A 15,249-nucleotide genomic window follows, 5' to 3' on the forward strand; every position below is an offset into this window, starting at 1 on the left:
GAAAAGTGGCAGGATACAAAATCAACATACAAAACAAACCAGTTATATTTCTATACATTAACAAGAATGATGTGATGAGGAAACTAAGGAAACAATTTCATTTTCAATGGTATCAGAAGGAATAAAATTCTTAAGAATTATCTTAACTGAGGAAATAAATGACTTGAATACTTTAAAATGTTGCTGAAAGAAATTTAAGAGACAAATGAATAGGAAAACATTCTGTGTTCATAGATTGGAAGACTTAATGTGTTAAGATGTGAATACTACTCAAAGCAATCTACAGATTCAATGCAGTCCCTACCACCAATGGCATTTTTTACAGAAATAGAAAAATCTACTCCAAAATTCATTTGGACTCTCAAGGGACTACAAACAGAAGTCTTTTCAACAAAGAGTGCTGGGAAAACTGGATATCCACATGCAAAAGAATGAATTTTGGCCCTTATCTAATACTACATAAATAACTCACAATGGGTCAGTGATCTAAATATAAGGCCTAAAAGTATAAAACTCTTAGAAGAAAACATAGGGCAAAATCTTCATGACATTGAATTTGGCAATGATTTCTTGGCTATGACACCAAAAACAGGCAACAAAAGAAAAAACAGACAAACTGAACTTTATGAAAATTAGACCTGATAAAGAGATTAGTACTCAGAATATACAGAAAACTCCTACACTCAAAAGAAAAAAAACTGATTAAAAATGGGTAAAACACTTCACTAGACATTTCCCCAAAGAAGATATACAAATGCCAATAAGTACATGGAAAGCTGCTCAACATCATTAATCATTAGGGAAATGCAAATCAAAACTATAATGAGATGCCACCTCATACCCATTAGTATGGTTATCACTCAAACACAAAAACAAAAAAATAAAAGTGTTGACAAGGATGTGGAGAAACTGGAACCCTGGTGCACTGTTAGTGGAAATAAAAAATGATGCATCTGCTATGGAAAACAACATGACAGATGCTCAAGAAATTAAAAATAGAACTACCATATGATCCAGCCATTCAATTTCTGCATATATATCCAAAAGAAATAAAAGCAGGGTTTCAAAGAGATATTTGTATACCTTTATTCATAGCAGCATTATTCACAATAGCTGAAACATGAAAGCAACCCACATGTCCATTGACAGACAAATGGATAAGCAGAATGTGGTTTACATTGTATTAGTTTATATATATATAACATATATTATGTTATATTATACAGCCTTAACAAGGAAGGAAATTCTGCAATATGCTACCACACTGATGAACCTTGAGGACATAATGATGCTAAGTCAAATAAGCCAGTCACAAAAAGACAGATACTCTAACATTCCACTTGTATGAGGTCCCAAGACAGTCATAATCACAGACAGAAAGTAGAGCAGTGATTGTCAAAGGACTACAGTTGGGGGAGAGGGGAATTACTGTTTAATGTGTAGAGTTTCAGTTTTACGGCTTATAAGATGAAAAGAGTTATGGAGATGGATTGGTGATGTACATAATGTTGCACAATATTATGAATGTATTAAACAACCCTGACCTATATATTTAAAAATGGTTAAGATGTTCTCAGATTCAAAAAGACATAGGCACCAAGAACAAAACTCCTAAGCCAGATGGATTTACCTTGGAATTTTATCAGACATACAGAGAAGATATAATACCCATTCTCCTTAAAGTTTTCCAAAAAATAGAAGAGGAGGGAATACTCCCAACTCATTCTATGAAGCCAACCAACATCACCCTAATACCAAAACCAGGCAAAGACCGCACCAAAAAAGAAAACTACACACCAATATTCCTGATAAACGTAGATGCAAAAATACTCAACAAAATATTAACAAACTGAATTCAAAAATACATCAAGAGGATCATACACCATGACCAAGTGGGATTCATCCCAGGGATGCAAGGATGGTACAACATTCGAAAATCCATCAACATCATCCACCACATCAACAAAAAGAAGGACAAAAATCACATGATCATCTCCATAGATGCTGAAAAAGCATTCGACAAAAATTCAACATCCATTCATGATAAAAACTCTCAACAAAATGGGCATAGAGGGCAAGTACCTCAACATAATAAAGGCCATATATGATAAACCCACAGCTAACATCATACTGAACAGCGAGAGGCTGAAAGCTTTTCCTCGGAGATCGGGAACAAGACAGGGATGCCCACTCTCCCCACTGTTATTCAACATAGTACTGGAGATCTTAGCCACGGCAATTAGACAAAACAAAGAAATACAAGGAATCCAGATTGGTAAAGAAGTCAAACTGTCACTATTTGTAGATGACATGATATTGTACATAAAAAACCCTAAAGACTCTACTGCAAAACTACTAGAACTAATATCGGAATTCAGCAAAGTTGCAGGATACAAAATTAACACACAGAAATCTGTAGCTTTCCTAGACACTAACAATGAACTAATAGAAAGAGAAATCAGGAAAACAATTCCATTCATAATTGCATCAAAAAGAATAAAATACCTAGGAATAAACCTAAACAAGGAAATGAAAGACCTATACCCTAAAAACTATAAGACACTCTTAAGAGAAATTAAAGAGGACACTAACAAATGGAAATTCATCCCTTGCTCTTGTCTAGGAAGAATTAATATCGTCAAAATGGCCATCCTGCCCAAAGCAATATACAGATTTGATGCAATCCCTATCAAATTACCAACAGCATTCTTCAATGAACTGGAACAAATAGTTCAAAAACTCATATGGAAACACCAAAGACCCCGAATAGCCAAAGCAATTCTGAGAAGGAAGAATAAAGTGGGGGGGATCTCGCTCCCCAACTTCAAGCTTTACTACAAAGCCACAGTAATCAGACAATTTGGTACTGGCACAAGAACAGACCCACAGACCAGTGGAACAGAATACAGACTCCAGACATTAACCTAAACATATATGGTCAATTAATATACGATAAATGAGCCATGGACATACAATGGGGAAATGACAGTCTCTTCAACAGATGGTGCTGGCAAAACTGGACAGCTACATGTAAGAGAATGAAACTGGATCACTGTCTAACCCCATACACAAAAGTAAATTTGAAATGGATCAAAGACCTGAATGTAAGTCATGAAATCATAAAATTCTCAGAAAAAAACATAGGCAAAAATCTCTTGGACATAAACATGAGTGACTTCTTCATGAACATTATCTCCCCGGGCAAGGAAAACAAAAGCAAAGGTGAACAAGTGGGACTATATCAAGCTGAAAAGCTTCTGTACAGCAAAGGACACCATCAATAGAACAAAAAGGTACCCTACAGTATGGGAGAATATATTTGTAAATGACAGATCCGATAAAGGGTTGACATCCAAATATATAAAGAGCTCACGCGCCTCAACAAACAAAAAGCAAATAATCCAATTAAAAAATGGGCAGAGGAGCTGAACAGGCAGTTCTCCAAAGAAGAAATTCAGATGGCCAACAGACACATGAAAAGATGCTCCTCATCACTAGTCATCAGAGAAATGCAAATTAAAACCACAATGAGATATCACCTCACACCAGTAAGGATCTCTACCACTGAAAAGACAAACAACAACAAATGTTGGCAAGGTTGTGGAGAAAGGGGAACCCTCCTACACTGTTGGTGGGAATGCAAATTAGTTCAACCATTGTGGAAAACAGTATGGAGGTGCCTCAAAAAGCTCAAAATAGAAATACCATTTGACCCAGGAATTCCACTCCTAGGAATTTACCCTAAGAATGCAGCAGCCCAGTTTGAAAAAGACAGATGCACCCCTATGTTTATCACAGCACTATTTACAATAGCCAAGAAATGGAAGCAACCCAAGTGTCCATCAGTAGATGAATGGATAAAGAAGATGTGGTACATATACACAATGGAATATTATTCAGCCATGAGAAGAAAACAAATCCTACCATTTGCAACAACATGGATGGAGCTAGAGGGTATTATGCTTAGTGAAATAAGCCAGGTAAAGAAAGACAAGTACCAAATTATTTCACTCATACGTGGAGTATAAGAACAAAGGAAAATTGAAGGAACAAAATAGCAGCAGAATCACAGAACCCAAGAATGGACTAACAGTTACCAAAGGGAAAGGGACTGGGGAGGATGGGTGGGGAGGGAGGGATAAGGGCAGGGAAAAAGAAAGGGGGCATTACGATTAGCATGTATAATGTGGGGGGGGCATGAGGAGGGCTGTACAACACAGAGAAGGCAAGTAGTGATTCTACAGCATCTTACTACACTGATGGACAGTGACTGTAATGGGGATTGTGGGGGGGACTTGGTGAAGGGGGGAGCCTAGTAAACATAATGTTCTGCATGTAACTGTAGATTAATGATAACAAAATAAAAATAAAAAATAAAAATTAAATTAAATTTTAAAAAGACATAGGCACCCCTATGTTTATCACAGCACTTTTTACAATAGCCAAGATATGGAAGCAACCTAAGTGTCCACCTATAGATGAATGGATAAAGAAGATGTGGTATATATACACAATGGAATACTATTCAGACATAAGAAAGAAACAAATCCTACCATTTGCAACAACATGGATGGAGCTGGAGGACATTATGCTCAGTGAAATAAGCCAAGCAGAGAAAGACAAATGCCAAATGATTTCCCTCATTTGTGGAGTACAACAATGAAGCAAAACTGAAGGAACAAAATGGCAGCAGACTCAGAGACTCCAAGAAGGAACTAGTGGTTACCAAAGGGGAGGGGTGTGGGAGGGCAGGTGGGGAGTGGGGGAGAAGGGGACTGAGGAGTATTATGTTTAGGATACATGGTGTGGGGGATCACGGGGAGAACAGTGTATCGCAGAGAAGGGACATAGTGGATCTCTGGCATCTTGCTGCACTGATGGACAGTGACTGCATTGGGGTATGGGTGGGGACTTGGTAATATGGGTAAATGTAGTAACCACATTGTTTCTTCATGAGAAACATTCATAAGAGTGTATATCAATCATACTTTAATAAAAAATTTTTTAAAATTCTGAGTAACATATGTACCTGTGACATTAAAAGCTTTTTATGTTAAAAAAAATGGTTAAGATGGTAAATTTTATGTTATGTGTATTTTATCACAATTTTCTTTGAATTCAGGAGAAAACATGATAATACAAGTTCACACCAGGTTGCAAAAATTTTTAAGGCAAACAAAACAAGTTATTGTAAGTGTGTTTCTCACACTGATGACAGGAGTATAAACTAATAACAATCTTTTTGGAAGGCAATTTGCCAACATGTAGGGGAGCTGAATTTAATACTTGGCAATTCCATTTCTAGGTAGATATCCTAAAGAAACTCTTGTACCTAAACAAGGGGAGATGCTCAAAATTGTTGACCGCAGTGCTGTTCACAATGGCAGCACAATACAAGCAACTCCTCGCAATCGATTAGGAACAGGCACACATCCCAGCTACCATTTAAAATAAATAAATTAGATCTTCACATTTAGACATGGGGTGGAAAAATCTCAAAAATATAATTTTAAAGAAAAAAGAAAAAGAAACTTGAAGAAAGAATGTATATTAAGGTACTCTTGGTGTAAATGTTCAAACCACACATTATTTTGACATGTCTGAATATGCAACAAAAATATAAAAATATAGAAGCAGTCATGGTACATCTGTAACATTTTATTTACTATGTTAAATTAGAGTGGTGAGTACATGGGTATTTATTAGTATTACTATATATTTGCTGGGTATTTAAAATATTTTATTCAAACAATAACAAGAGGACTCAGAACATAAGTCTTCCAGGAATTTCCCTCTAAATTTAATCTAGAATGATTTCCAAGTAATGTGACAGTAGCAGCATTTTAAGTTATGTGCAGTGAGTTTAATGGTTTTCTAAAGTCATTTAAGTTTGTTGATTCATCGAAAGTAATCTTTGAAGGAAACTGTCTACAACATATTTTTTAAAGTACTCACCCAATAAACAGAGATAGTTGGGTTCAGTCAATCTGGAGAGTTTTGTGACTTGATTCAAGATGTTGTACAGCTCTATTGGTTCACACAAAACCAAACCAGTCATCCTATTGGGAAGAATCAATAATGCTAGGTTTAGTACCTCTTTCTGTTTTAAATGAATGGTCACAAAGATACTGAATTAAACTCTTCACGTACTTTCAAACAAAGATGACAGTAATCATGAAAGTGATCGAGAAAGCTTCAGAATTTTGTAGTGAAATGTGTGCAGAAGAGAAAATATTGAACACAATATATCTGAACCACAGCAACACCAAGGAGGCTATAAAATAGTCACCAATTCATTTCTTCTTTCAGCAAGTTATTACTGAGAACCTACTGTATGCCAGGCACTGGAAATAATTAGTAAACTACACCCGCCTCATGAAGGCTATGGCTAGCATGGAATGCAGACATTGGACCAAAAATCCTTAAAGGTTGGAAAAGCACTATAAAAGAGCCAGCATCCAGTGTCAGAGGAGGAGCTAACAGGAGGGCCTCAGAGAAGGGCTGCCAGAGATGTGAGGCTGAGATAAGCTGGGAGGCCAGGCAGGACTTGGTCAGGTAGAGGAGGCAGAGAGGGTGAGGAAGGTGAGCATATTCAGTACCTGAGAGAGGTCAGAGGAGCCTGGCGTGGCCATAGCAGGGGGAGAGTGACAAGACCCTGGGGAGGCCGACCCGAGTCCCCTTGTGAGGGGCCTTGTAGTCTTATGACAAGGATCATGATGGTTAGTGTTGGGGAGTGGTGCTGACTGCCCCAACAGCCTGGGCTCTGCATCCTGAGTGCAGGCCAGCGCCTGATACATGCACTCCTGTGCACGACTCCCTCTGGTGCCCCAAGGACACTGAGGGGCAAGGGCTGGGTCTGTGTAGCAGCTTCCTACAGGGAGGGTGACCTTTTAGCAGGGGTGGGAACTACAAGGAGCTACCCAGCAGGCCTCTGGAGAACACAGGAAGGTGGAAAAGAAATTGAATCCAGGGGTAATCTTGCCCAAAACAGCTGGGATTCATCCACTTTAGTGTTACGAGCACAACACTCCTGCGAAAGGCCAAACCTGGACACCAGCCCTGGATCCTTCTCACCTCCTCCAGCGTCATGAATGTCAGCCTCCAATGGATGACTCCTACTGACATGCAAACATCCTTGCTCCTGACTGTTCCCAAGAGCAAGAATTCTCCCAGGGCTGGTGTTGACTGTCTCTGCTTCCTCACCTCCAAACTCTGTAGGTCTGAAATCCCACTATCTACTACTGTCCACTGCCCGACCTTGAGGAGTAATTAGCCTCTCTGTACCTGTTTCCACCTGTAAAATAGGGACAATGATGGTATTGCCACTTCTGTAAAATGAGGATAATGGTACATGCCTATTTTGTGTAGAATAATGAAATTCCAAATGTACGGCATTCTGAGCAGAGAGGATATGCTGAGTAAGTGTTGGCTATTGGCACAACCTTCTCCCTTGGCACTTCTAACCCCATCAAACCAAAGAAACTGCTCTTAGCAAGGTCATCAGCAATGTCCATGTTGCCTAAGCCATTAGTCACTACTCTCTGGGCTCAAACGATGGAGCATATTAGCATTTAACCCTGCTGAGCACTCCTTCCAACTGTCCAGGCTTCCCTGCAACCTCTCAGACAAGACCAGCTCCGGCTTCTTTGCGGAAAGCTCTACCTCTTCATGTAGAATGCCTTGGGCACAGTCATCTCTTCTCCATCTACACTTTCACTCTAGGACAGGCCTTCTCAACCTCCATACCCATGACATTTGGGGCCATAGAATCCTTTGTTGGCAGGGGAGGGGGCTGCCCTGCACATGGTAAGGTGTTCAAATAGCATCAAGGAACAAACCTGCCTCCCACCCAGCTGTACCAACCAAAAATGTCTCCAGACATTGCCAAATATCCCCTAGAAGGAGGCAAAGTCACTGCTAGTTGAGAACCCCCACTCTCAGATCTAGAGTCTAGCACCTTCAATACCATTTGGAGACCAATGAGCCCCAAACTGTGGCCCTGTTTGACCTCTCTACTGAGTATCCAGACTCCACCTGGATGTCTGATGGGCATCTCAATTATAACATGGCCAAGATACAACTTTAATTCACACAGGCCCATACCTCCAATACCTGTTTGGCTTTTTAGTCTTCCCAGTCTCGATACACACCTAGGTACTCAAGTCCACATTCCAAATCCCTCCTTCCCAGAGCCCTGAACATGCAATCTATCAGCTCCACTACCTAAATATATTCCAAAGCCATCCACCTCTCCATCTCCAGGCTAATGCCCTAGCCCACACACCTCTCTCCTGATGATGCCATACTGTGCAGCTAGACCTCTTGCTTGCTTTCTCCCTACAATCTCATCTACACAGGCAGTCAGGGCCATCTTTTCAAAATATGAGTTTGTCTTCGCTTCTCTTGCCATTATCTGCCATTATCATGCTCGTCTGTTTGCTTCACTGGCAATCTCCCTGCACTAGGATGTAAGGTTGTAAGGTTGTAAGGTTGTAGGTTGTAAGGACAGGGACCTTGTCCTTTCACTGCTGCATCCTTACCTGGTACTCAGGATGTCTGCTGCAGAGTAGGGCTCAATAACCACGTGCTGAACAAATACATTGTCAGTCACTGTTCCTGCCTTCACCAATGGGAACCTGATGCCATATATACAGATGCCACATGGAGACACCTCCTAAAGACCTCCTCACTCCTACCCTAGTTAGGTCCCAGGTCCTCTGCCTCTGAAAGCCCTGTCCCCAGACCATATTGGAGGTGGTGAGTATAGGGGAGATAGAATGGGCTTTGCATCTAGTCCCAGTTCATTAAGCCGACCTAGTAGCTGGCCCGTAACCATCTGGCCTGTGGCTCAGAGCCCATCTTCAAGCTCCCATCCACTTTCCCCCATTACAACCCCCACCTCTTTATTCACTGACTGTCTCTGGGCATTGGGGTAAAAATCCAGCCCCAGGGATCAAGTCCTTCAGACTGCTCTCCTTCCCAAGGGGGGCACTCTCCCTGGTCAAACAAGAGCTGCCCCTCACCTGCTGGTAAAAAGCAAGACGGGAGGGCAGAGCCAAGATGGTGGCATGAGTAGGACAGTGGGAATCTCCTCCCGAAAACATATATTTTTGGAAATACAACAAATACAACTATCTCTAAAAGAGAGACCAGAACATACAGGACAACAGCCAGACTACATCTACACCTGCGAGAACCCAGCGCCTCGCGAAGGGGGTAAGATACAAGCCACGGCCCAGCAGGACCCGAGCACCCCTCACCCCAGCTCCTGGCGGAAGGAGAGGAGTTGGAGCGGGGAAGGAGAGGGAGCCCAGGACTGCTAAACACCCAACCCAAGCCATCTGCACCAGAGCACAGACACACAGTGCAAGGAGTATGGGAAACTAGCGAAACGGGACAGTAAAACCTGCGAGCAGGTCCCTGCAGCCAGCACACCTGGGACAAAGAAAAGCGAGTGCTTTTTGAGTGTCTTAAAGGGACAGGGACCCCACAGCTGGACGGAAGCATCCTGGGACACTTAGCCCAGCAGCTGGGAATCCCGTAGAACTCCGGGCACCCTAACCCCCTGGGCTGCAGTGCAGCTCTGAGACCCCTCACGACGATAAATAGCCCCATGCCCATTCCCCCTCTGGCGCGGCCCTGCCATAGCAGAGCAGCAGCCTGAGGCTGGCCATGCCCACAGCAAGGGAGCTTCCTCCATAGTGGCTGGGCAAGAAACAGAGACCCCGTCTACGTGCAACTGCCCAAAACAAGCTGCTAGGGGTCACCTTTGTCCCAGGAAAGAAAGGCCAGGAGCAAGTGGAAAGCGTCTTGGTTCTCCCAGCTGACAGACGAGCCAACAGCATACCACTGCATCTATCAACATGAAAAGGCAGAAAAATTTGATCCAGACCAGACTAACCCAGACATCCTCCACATCCTCCCCTGAGAAGGAACCTGGGGAGATAGAATTAACCAATCCTCCTGAAAATGAATTCAAAATAAAAGTCATAACCATGCTGATGGACTTGCAGAGAAATATGCAAGACCTAAGGAGGGAGCATACAGAAATAAAACAATCTCTGGAAGGACTTCAAAGCAGAATGGATGAGATGCAAGAGACCATTAATGGACTAGAAATCAGAGAACAGGAACGCAGAGAAGCTGACGCAGAGAGAGATAAAAGGATCTCCAGGAATGAAACAATATTAAGAGAACTGTGTGACCAATCCAAAAGGAACAAATCTGCATTATAGGGGTACCAGAGGAAGAAGAGAGAGAAAAAGGGATAGAAAATGTCTTTGAAGAAATAATTGCTGGAAACTTCCCCAAACTGGGGGAGAAAATGGCCTCTCAGACCACGGAAGCACACAGAACTCCCATGACAAGGGACCCAAGGAGGGCAACACCAAGACACATAATAATTCAAATGGCAAAGATCAAAGACAAGGACAGAGTATTAAAGGCAGCCAGAGAGAAAAAAAAAGGTCACCTACAAAGGAAAACCCATCAGGTTATCATCAGACTTCTCAACAGAAACCTTACAGGCCAGAAGAGAATGGCATGATATATTTAATGCAATGAAACAGAAGGGCCTTGAACCAAGAATACTGTATCCAGCATGATTATCATTTAAATATGAAGGAGGGATTAAACAATTCTCAGACAAGCAAAAGTTGAGGGAATTTGCCTCCCACAAACCACCTCTACAGGGTATCTTAGAGGGACTGCTCTAGATGGGGGCACTCCTAAAAAGAGGACAGAACAAAACACCCAACATATGAAGAATGGAGGAGGAGGAATAAGAAGGGAAAGAAATAAAGAATCATCAGACAGTGTTTATAATAGCTCAATAAGTGAGTTAAGTTAGACAGTAAGATAGTAAAGAAGCTAACCTTGAACCTTTGGTAACCACAAACTTAAAGCCTGCAATGGCAATAAGCACATATCTTTCAATAACACCCTAAATGTAAATGGACTGAATGCACCAATCAAAAGACACAGAGTAATAGAATGGATAAAAAAGCAAGACCCATCTATATGCTACCTCAAACCCAAAGACATGCACAGATTAAAAGTCAAGGGATGGAAAAAGATATTTCATGCAAACAATAGGGAGAAAAAAGCAGGTGTTGCAGTACTAGTATCAAACAAAATAGACTTCAAAACAAAGAAAGTAACAAGAGATAAAGAAGGACATTACATAATGATAAAGGGCTCAGTCCAACAAGAGGATATAACCATTATAAATATATATGCACCCAACACAGGAGCACCAGCATATGTGAAACAAATACTAACAGAACTAAAGGGGGATATAGACTGCAATGCATTCATTCTAGGAGACTTCAACACACCACTCACCCCAAAGGATAGATCCACCGGGCAGAAAATAAGTAAGGACACAGAGGCACTGAACAACACACTAGAATAGATGGACCTAACAGACATCTATAGAACTCTACATCCAAAAGCAACAGGATACACATTCTTCTCAAGTGCACATGGAACATTCTCCAGAATAGACCACACACTAGGCCACAAAAAGAGCCTCAGAAAATTCCAAAAGACTGAAATTCTACCAACCAACTTTTCAGACCACAAAGGTATAAAACTAGAAATAAATTGTACAAAAGCAAAAAGGCTCACAAACACATGGAGGCTTAACAACATGCTCCTAAATAATCAATGGATCAACGGCCAAATTAAAATGGAGATCCAGCAATATATGGAAACAAATGACAACAACAACACCAAGCCCCAACTTCTGTGGGATGCAGCGAAAGCAGTCTTAAGAGGACAGTATATAGCAATCCAGGCATATTTAAAGAAGGAAGAACAATCCCAAATGAATAGTCTAATGTCACAATTATCAAAATTGGAAAAAGAAGAACAAATGAGTCCTAAGGTCAGCAGACATAATAAAGATCAGAGAAAATATAAATAAAATTGAGAAGAATAAAACAATAGAAAAAGTCAATGAATCCAAGAGCTGGTTCTTCGAGAGAATAAACAAAATAGATAAAGAAGATGTGGTACATATACACAATGGAATATTATTCAGCCATAAGAAGAAAACAAATCCTACCATTTGCAACAACATGGATGGAGCTAGAGGGTATTATGCTCAGTGAAATAAGCCAGGCAGAGAAAGACAAATACCAAATGATTTCACTCATTTGTGTAGTATAACAAAGTAAAACTCAATAAACAAAAACAGCAGCAAACTCACAGACTCCAAGAAGGGACTAGCGGTTACCAAAGAGAAGGGACTGGGGAGGGTGGGCGAGGAGGGAGGAAGAAGGAGATTAAGGGTCATGGGGAAGGCTATATAGCACAGAGAAAACAAGTAATGACTCTATAGCATCTTACTACACTCATAGACAGTAACTGCAATGGGGTGAGGAGGACTTGACAATATTTGTGAATGTTGAAACCACAGTGCTGTTCATATGAAACCTTCATAAGATTGTATATCAATGATACCTTAATTTAAAAAATTAATAAACAACAAAAAGTTTTTAAAAAAAGGTTGGAGGCTTGCCAGCTGCTAGCAAAGCAAGGAGAGGAAGCTGCACTTAAAACAGCCTGCACCCCCCAGAATTTGTTGGGGCAAAGGATGCAGAAGTGTTTCCTATAGATCAGATACAGGCCAGGCAGGACAGAAGCCATCTTAAAGGCACTTTGTCCAGGAGAGCCACTTAGAGAGACAATGGACCAATCACAGGTAGTGGGGGATCCCAGAAACCAGGGGCTGAGGGAGCAATCGACAGGAGCAAGACTGAGCTGTAACCACCTGGGTCAAGGGAACTGCAGGTAAAAGACCCACAGAAGCAGCACATGGAGCAGAGAGTCAGCTACAAACTTCTGTTGAGCTCAGAGAATAATAATGCCTTGTGACAAGGGAACCTTTCCTGCCTGTCTCTACTCTTAACCCTCCCTCTACCAACACGGATCAGTGTGTCGGAAGTCACAGTCTGCATGGGGAAGAGGGTGGGAGGAGTTAAGTGAGGAAGCAAGATAGAGAAGTAAGAGAGGTTAACCACTCTCCAAAGGTGAGAACCTAAAGCGGCTCAAGAGTGGGAGGGCAGAAGCTTCAACAGTGAGTTAAGTTCACAGTTTTGACAATGTGAACCAGACATTTAGGCTATGGCAGCAAATCTGTCCTGGTTCCTAGATATTTCCATGTAGACAACTCACCATCACTTCCAATTCAGCCTGCCTAAAGTGGAGCTCTTTATTTTTTTCTCCAGCTAGCTCTCCTTCCACACCCCAAAGTTCCCCATTTCTGTACATATACACTTCTGTCAGTCTGACTTTCCACATCCCTTTCATTCATTTCTTAAACCCAGGTGAGCATAAACTCATCAACTCTTCCCTTGAGACTGCTCCCTACTGGCCCCACCCTCTGTTCCTATGACTACCATCCTAACTTGTATCTTTATCATCTCTTAGGATAGTCTCCTAAACATCTCCCTGCCCTCCACATTTTTGCCTTGCAATCCTTAGCCTGCTGAGGTCAGCCTAAGCTTCCTCAAACACAGGTCTGATGGTATCATAAAGGCCTTCAATGGACACTTGCCTCCCAAGGAGTAAAATACAAACTTCTCAGATAATATTCACAGGTCTTGAAGAATCTGGTTTTTCCAACCTTATCTAAAACCATTCAACTCTCCCAAAATCCAGAGACCCACTCTTGGCCTGGACAATAAAGACTCAGAGATGAAAGACACACCTGACCACAAGGTGCTCTCAGTTCCAGTGGTGAGACAGAGGGGTGTATCACCCAAGGACACAATCAGGGTTAAGATAAAGGGCTACTCATCAAGTCCCCACTCCAACAGAAATCATTATTAAAGCCCATCTACTAATGCCCCTCAGAGAACTCCAATGCCCGAGCAAGGGGCTCTCCCTCCTCTGGAGCCCCACTGAGTAATTTCTACTCTTCTTTTCTCGGTTTAGCTGTTTTCACCTCAAGAGGTCCTCTCTCACACGGCCCCCATCTCACCCCAAATATGGAGGACGTTCGATGCACCACCTCCGGGTTCCCACAGCACATTCTAATTCTCCTAATGTTGCCGGTGTCATACTGCCTGCAATTTACCAGTCTTCGTGACTACACTCAGCTCCTTGAAGGCAGAAAATGTGTGGATCTTGTTCGCTGCCGAATACCCAGCTCCAAGACTCGGCTGGCACATCTTAGTAGCTTAGTAAGTGGAAGGAAGGGAGGAAATTGTAAGCCAGTTACCATGCACCCCCTTGTCAGTAGGTTCCTTGGCGTTCCTGCTTTTCTTTTCACCCCTTCTTCCCAGCCACTGTTTCCAGGCAGGCTCAGTCATTGGTCGCCCTACTGAGTTTGTACATTCCTTTATTAAGGCAACGAACTGTGGCCCATATAAACTGCCCCACTTGACTCTGAACTTTTGAGGGCAAGAAACTCTCATGCCCAAAAAATAGCAGGGAGGGAAAAAAAATGAAGCTTAAAACTCCTTGTAAGCAGGAACCATATTTTTACTTTCTGCTTGGGTAAACACTGAACAAATCCACTTAACAGAGCTCAGCCACAGTGTCTTTGTCCCTCAAGCAGAAACAACTTGGCTGTGCTCACACCTGAGTAGGGACTGAATGACTGCCAAGATCTCACCTCGATACCCGTTTCTCACCTGTAACAGGTGTTTTCCTTGCTTTCCTGTAAACTCGTAGGGGCAGTGCCTAGCGCTGTCAGTGCTCAGTGTCGGCCACTCCGTTAGAGGTGTCTCTAAAGCTTTGTAAACTGTAAAGGTCCTGTGCACCTGGCGAGTGGGCGGTACGTATGTGGAACAGGGTGGGGGGGGCACGCTAAAGATGATTAGAGGGCACCCCATCCTCCCGCCCCACCCCCAGGGACTCTCAACCTCCCCTTCCCCCTTTCCTTTCCAGGGTGTTCCAAAGCTCAAAGCCCCCTCCTGCCTCCAGGGGCAGGAGGATTAGGTTTGGCTTAGGTCAGGGGCGGACCGCACCAGCTACACCGGACCTGCTGACGACCTTGGCCGGTCTCCCTGTCAGGGCCTGTCTGGAGCCCCACCTGGAATACGGCTCCTCTAAGGCTCTTCCAGCCTAAAGCCTGTCCTCTTCCACCTCTCGGGTGCCGACTCTCCCTCCCAGTCCGACCGCGTATCCCCCACCAGCCGCACAAATTTGACGCTCGTTACGACCGAGCCCAGAACTGCGCTCCCACGGAGCAGAACGTGCCCCTCCGTCTTTCTCCTGTACAGCCCGGAAGTGGCGTGT

The 15,249-nt window shown here is 42.6% G+C and overlaps 1 protein-coding gene across 4 annotated transcripts in view; it reads right to left on the reverse strand.

Annotated features, from left to right (window-relative positions):
* STYXL1 (serine/threonine/tyrosine interacting like 1) overlaps window positions 1-15,218 on the reverse strand; it is a 64,219-nt gene extending 49,001 nt beyond the window's left edge. For 2 of the 4 annotated variants that reach the window (XM_036905454.2, XM_036905451.2), the window contains exons 1-2: window positions 15,044-15,218; window positions 5,956-6,059 (exon numbers count right to left, since the gene is read on the reverse strand). In XM_036905454.2, coding sequence (XP_036761349.1) covers window positions 5,956-6,058 — 103 coding nt within the window. In that variant the 5' untranslated portion in view covers window position 6,059; window positions 15,044-15,218. Of the gene's footprint in view, window positions 1-5,955; window positions 6,060-7,074; window positions 7,216-15,043 lie in introns of those variants that run through there. The other 2 variants (XM_036905453.2, XM_057487253.1) reach the window with 2 other exon arrangements.
* Between the last annotated feature and the right edge of the window lie 31 nt (window positions 15,219-15,249).

Source organism: Manis pentadactyla, chromosome 10, assembly GCF_030020395.1.
Source record: "Manis pentadactyla isolate mManPen7 chromosome 10, mManPen7.hap1, whole genome shotgun sequence".
Taxonomy (NCBI): domain Eukaryota; kingdom Metazoa; phylum Chordata; class Mammalia; order Pholidota; family Manidae; genus Manis; species Manis pentadactyla.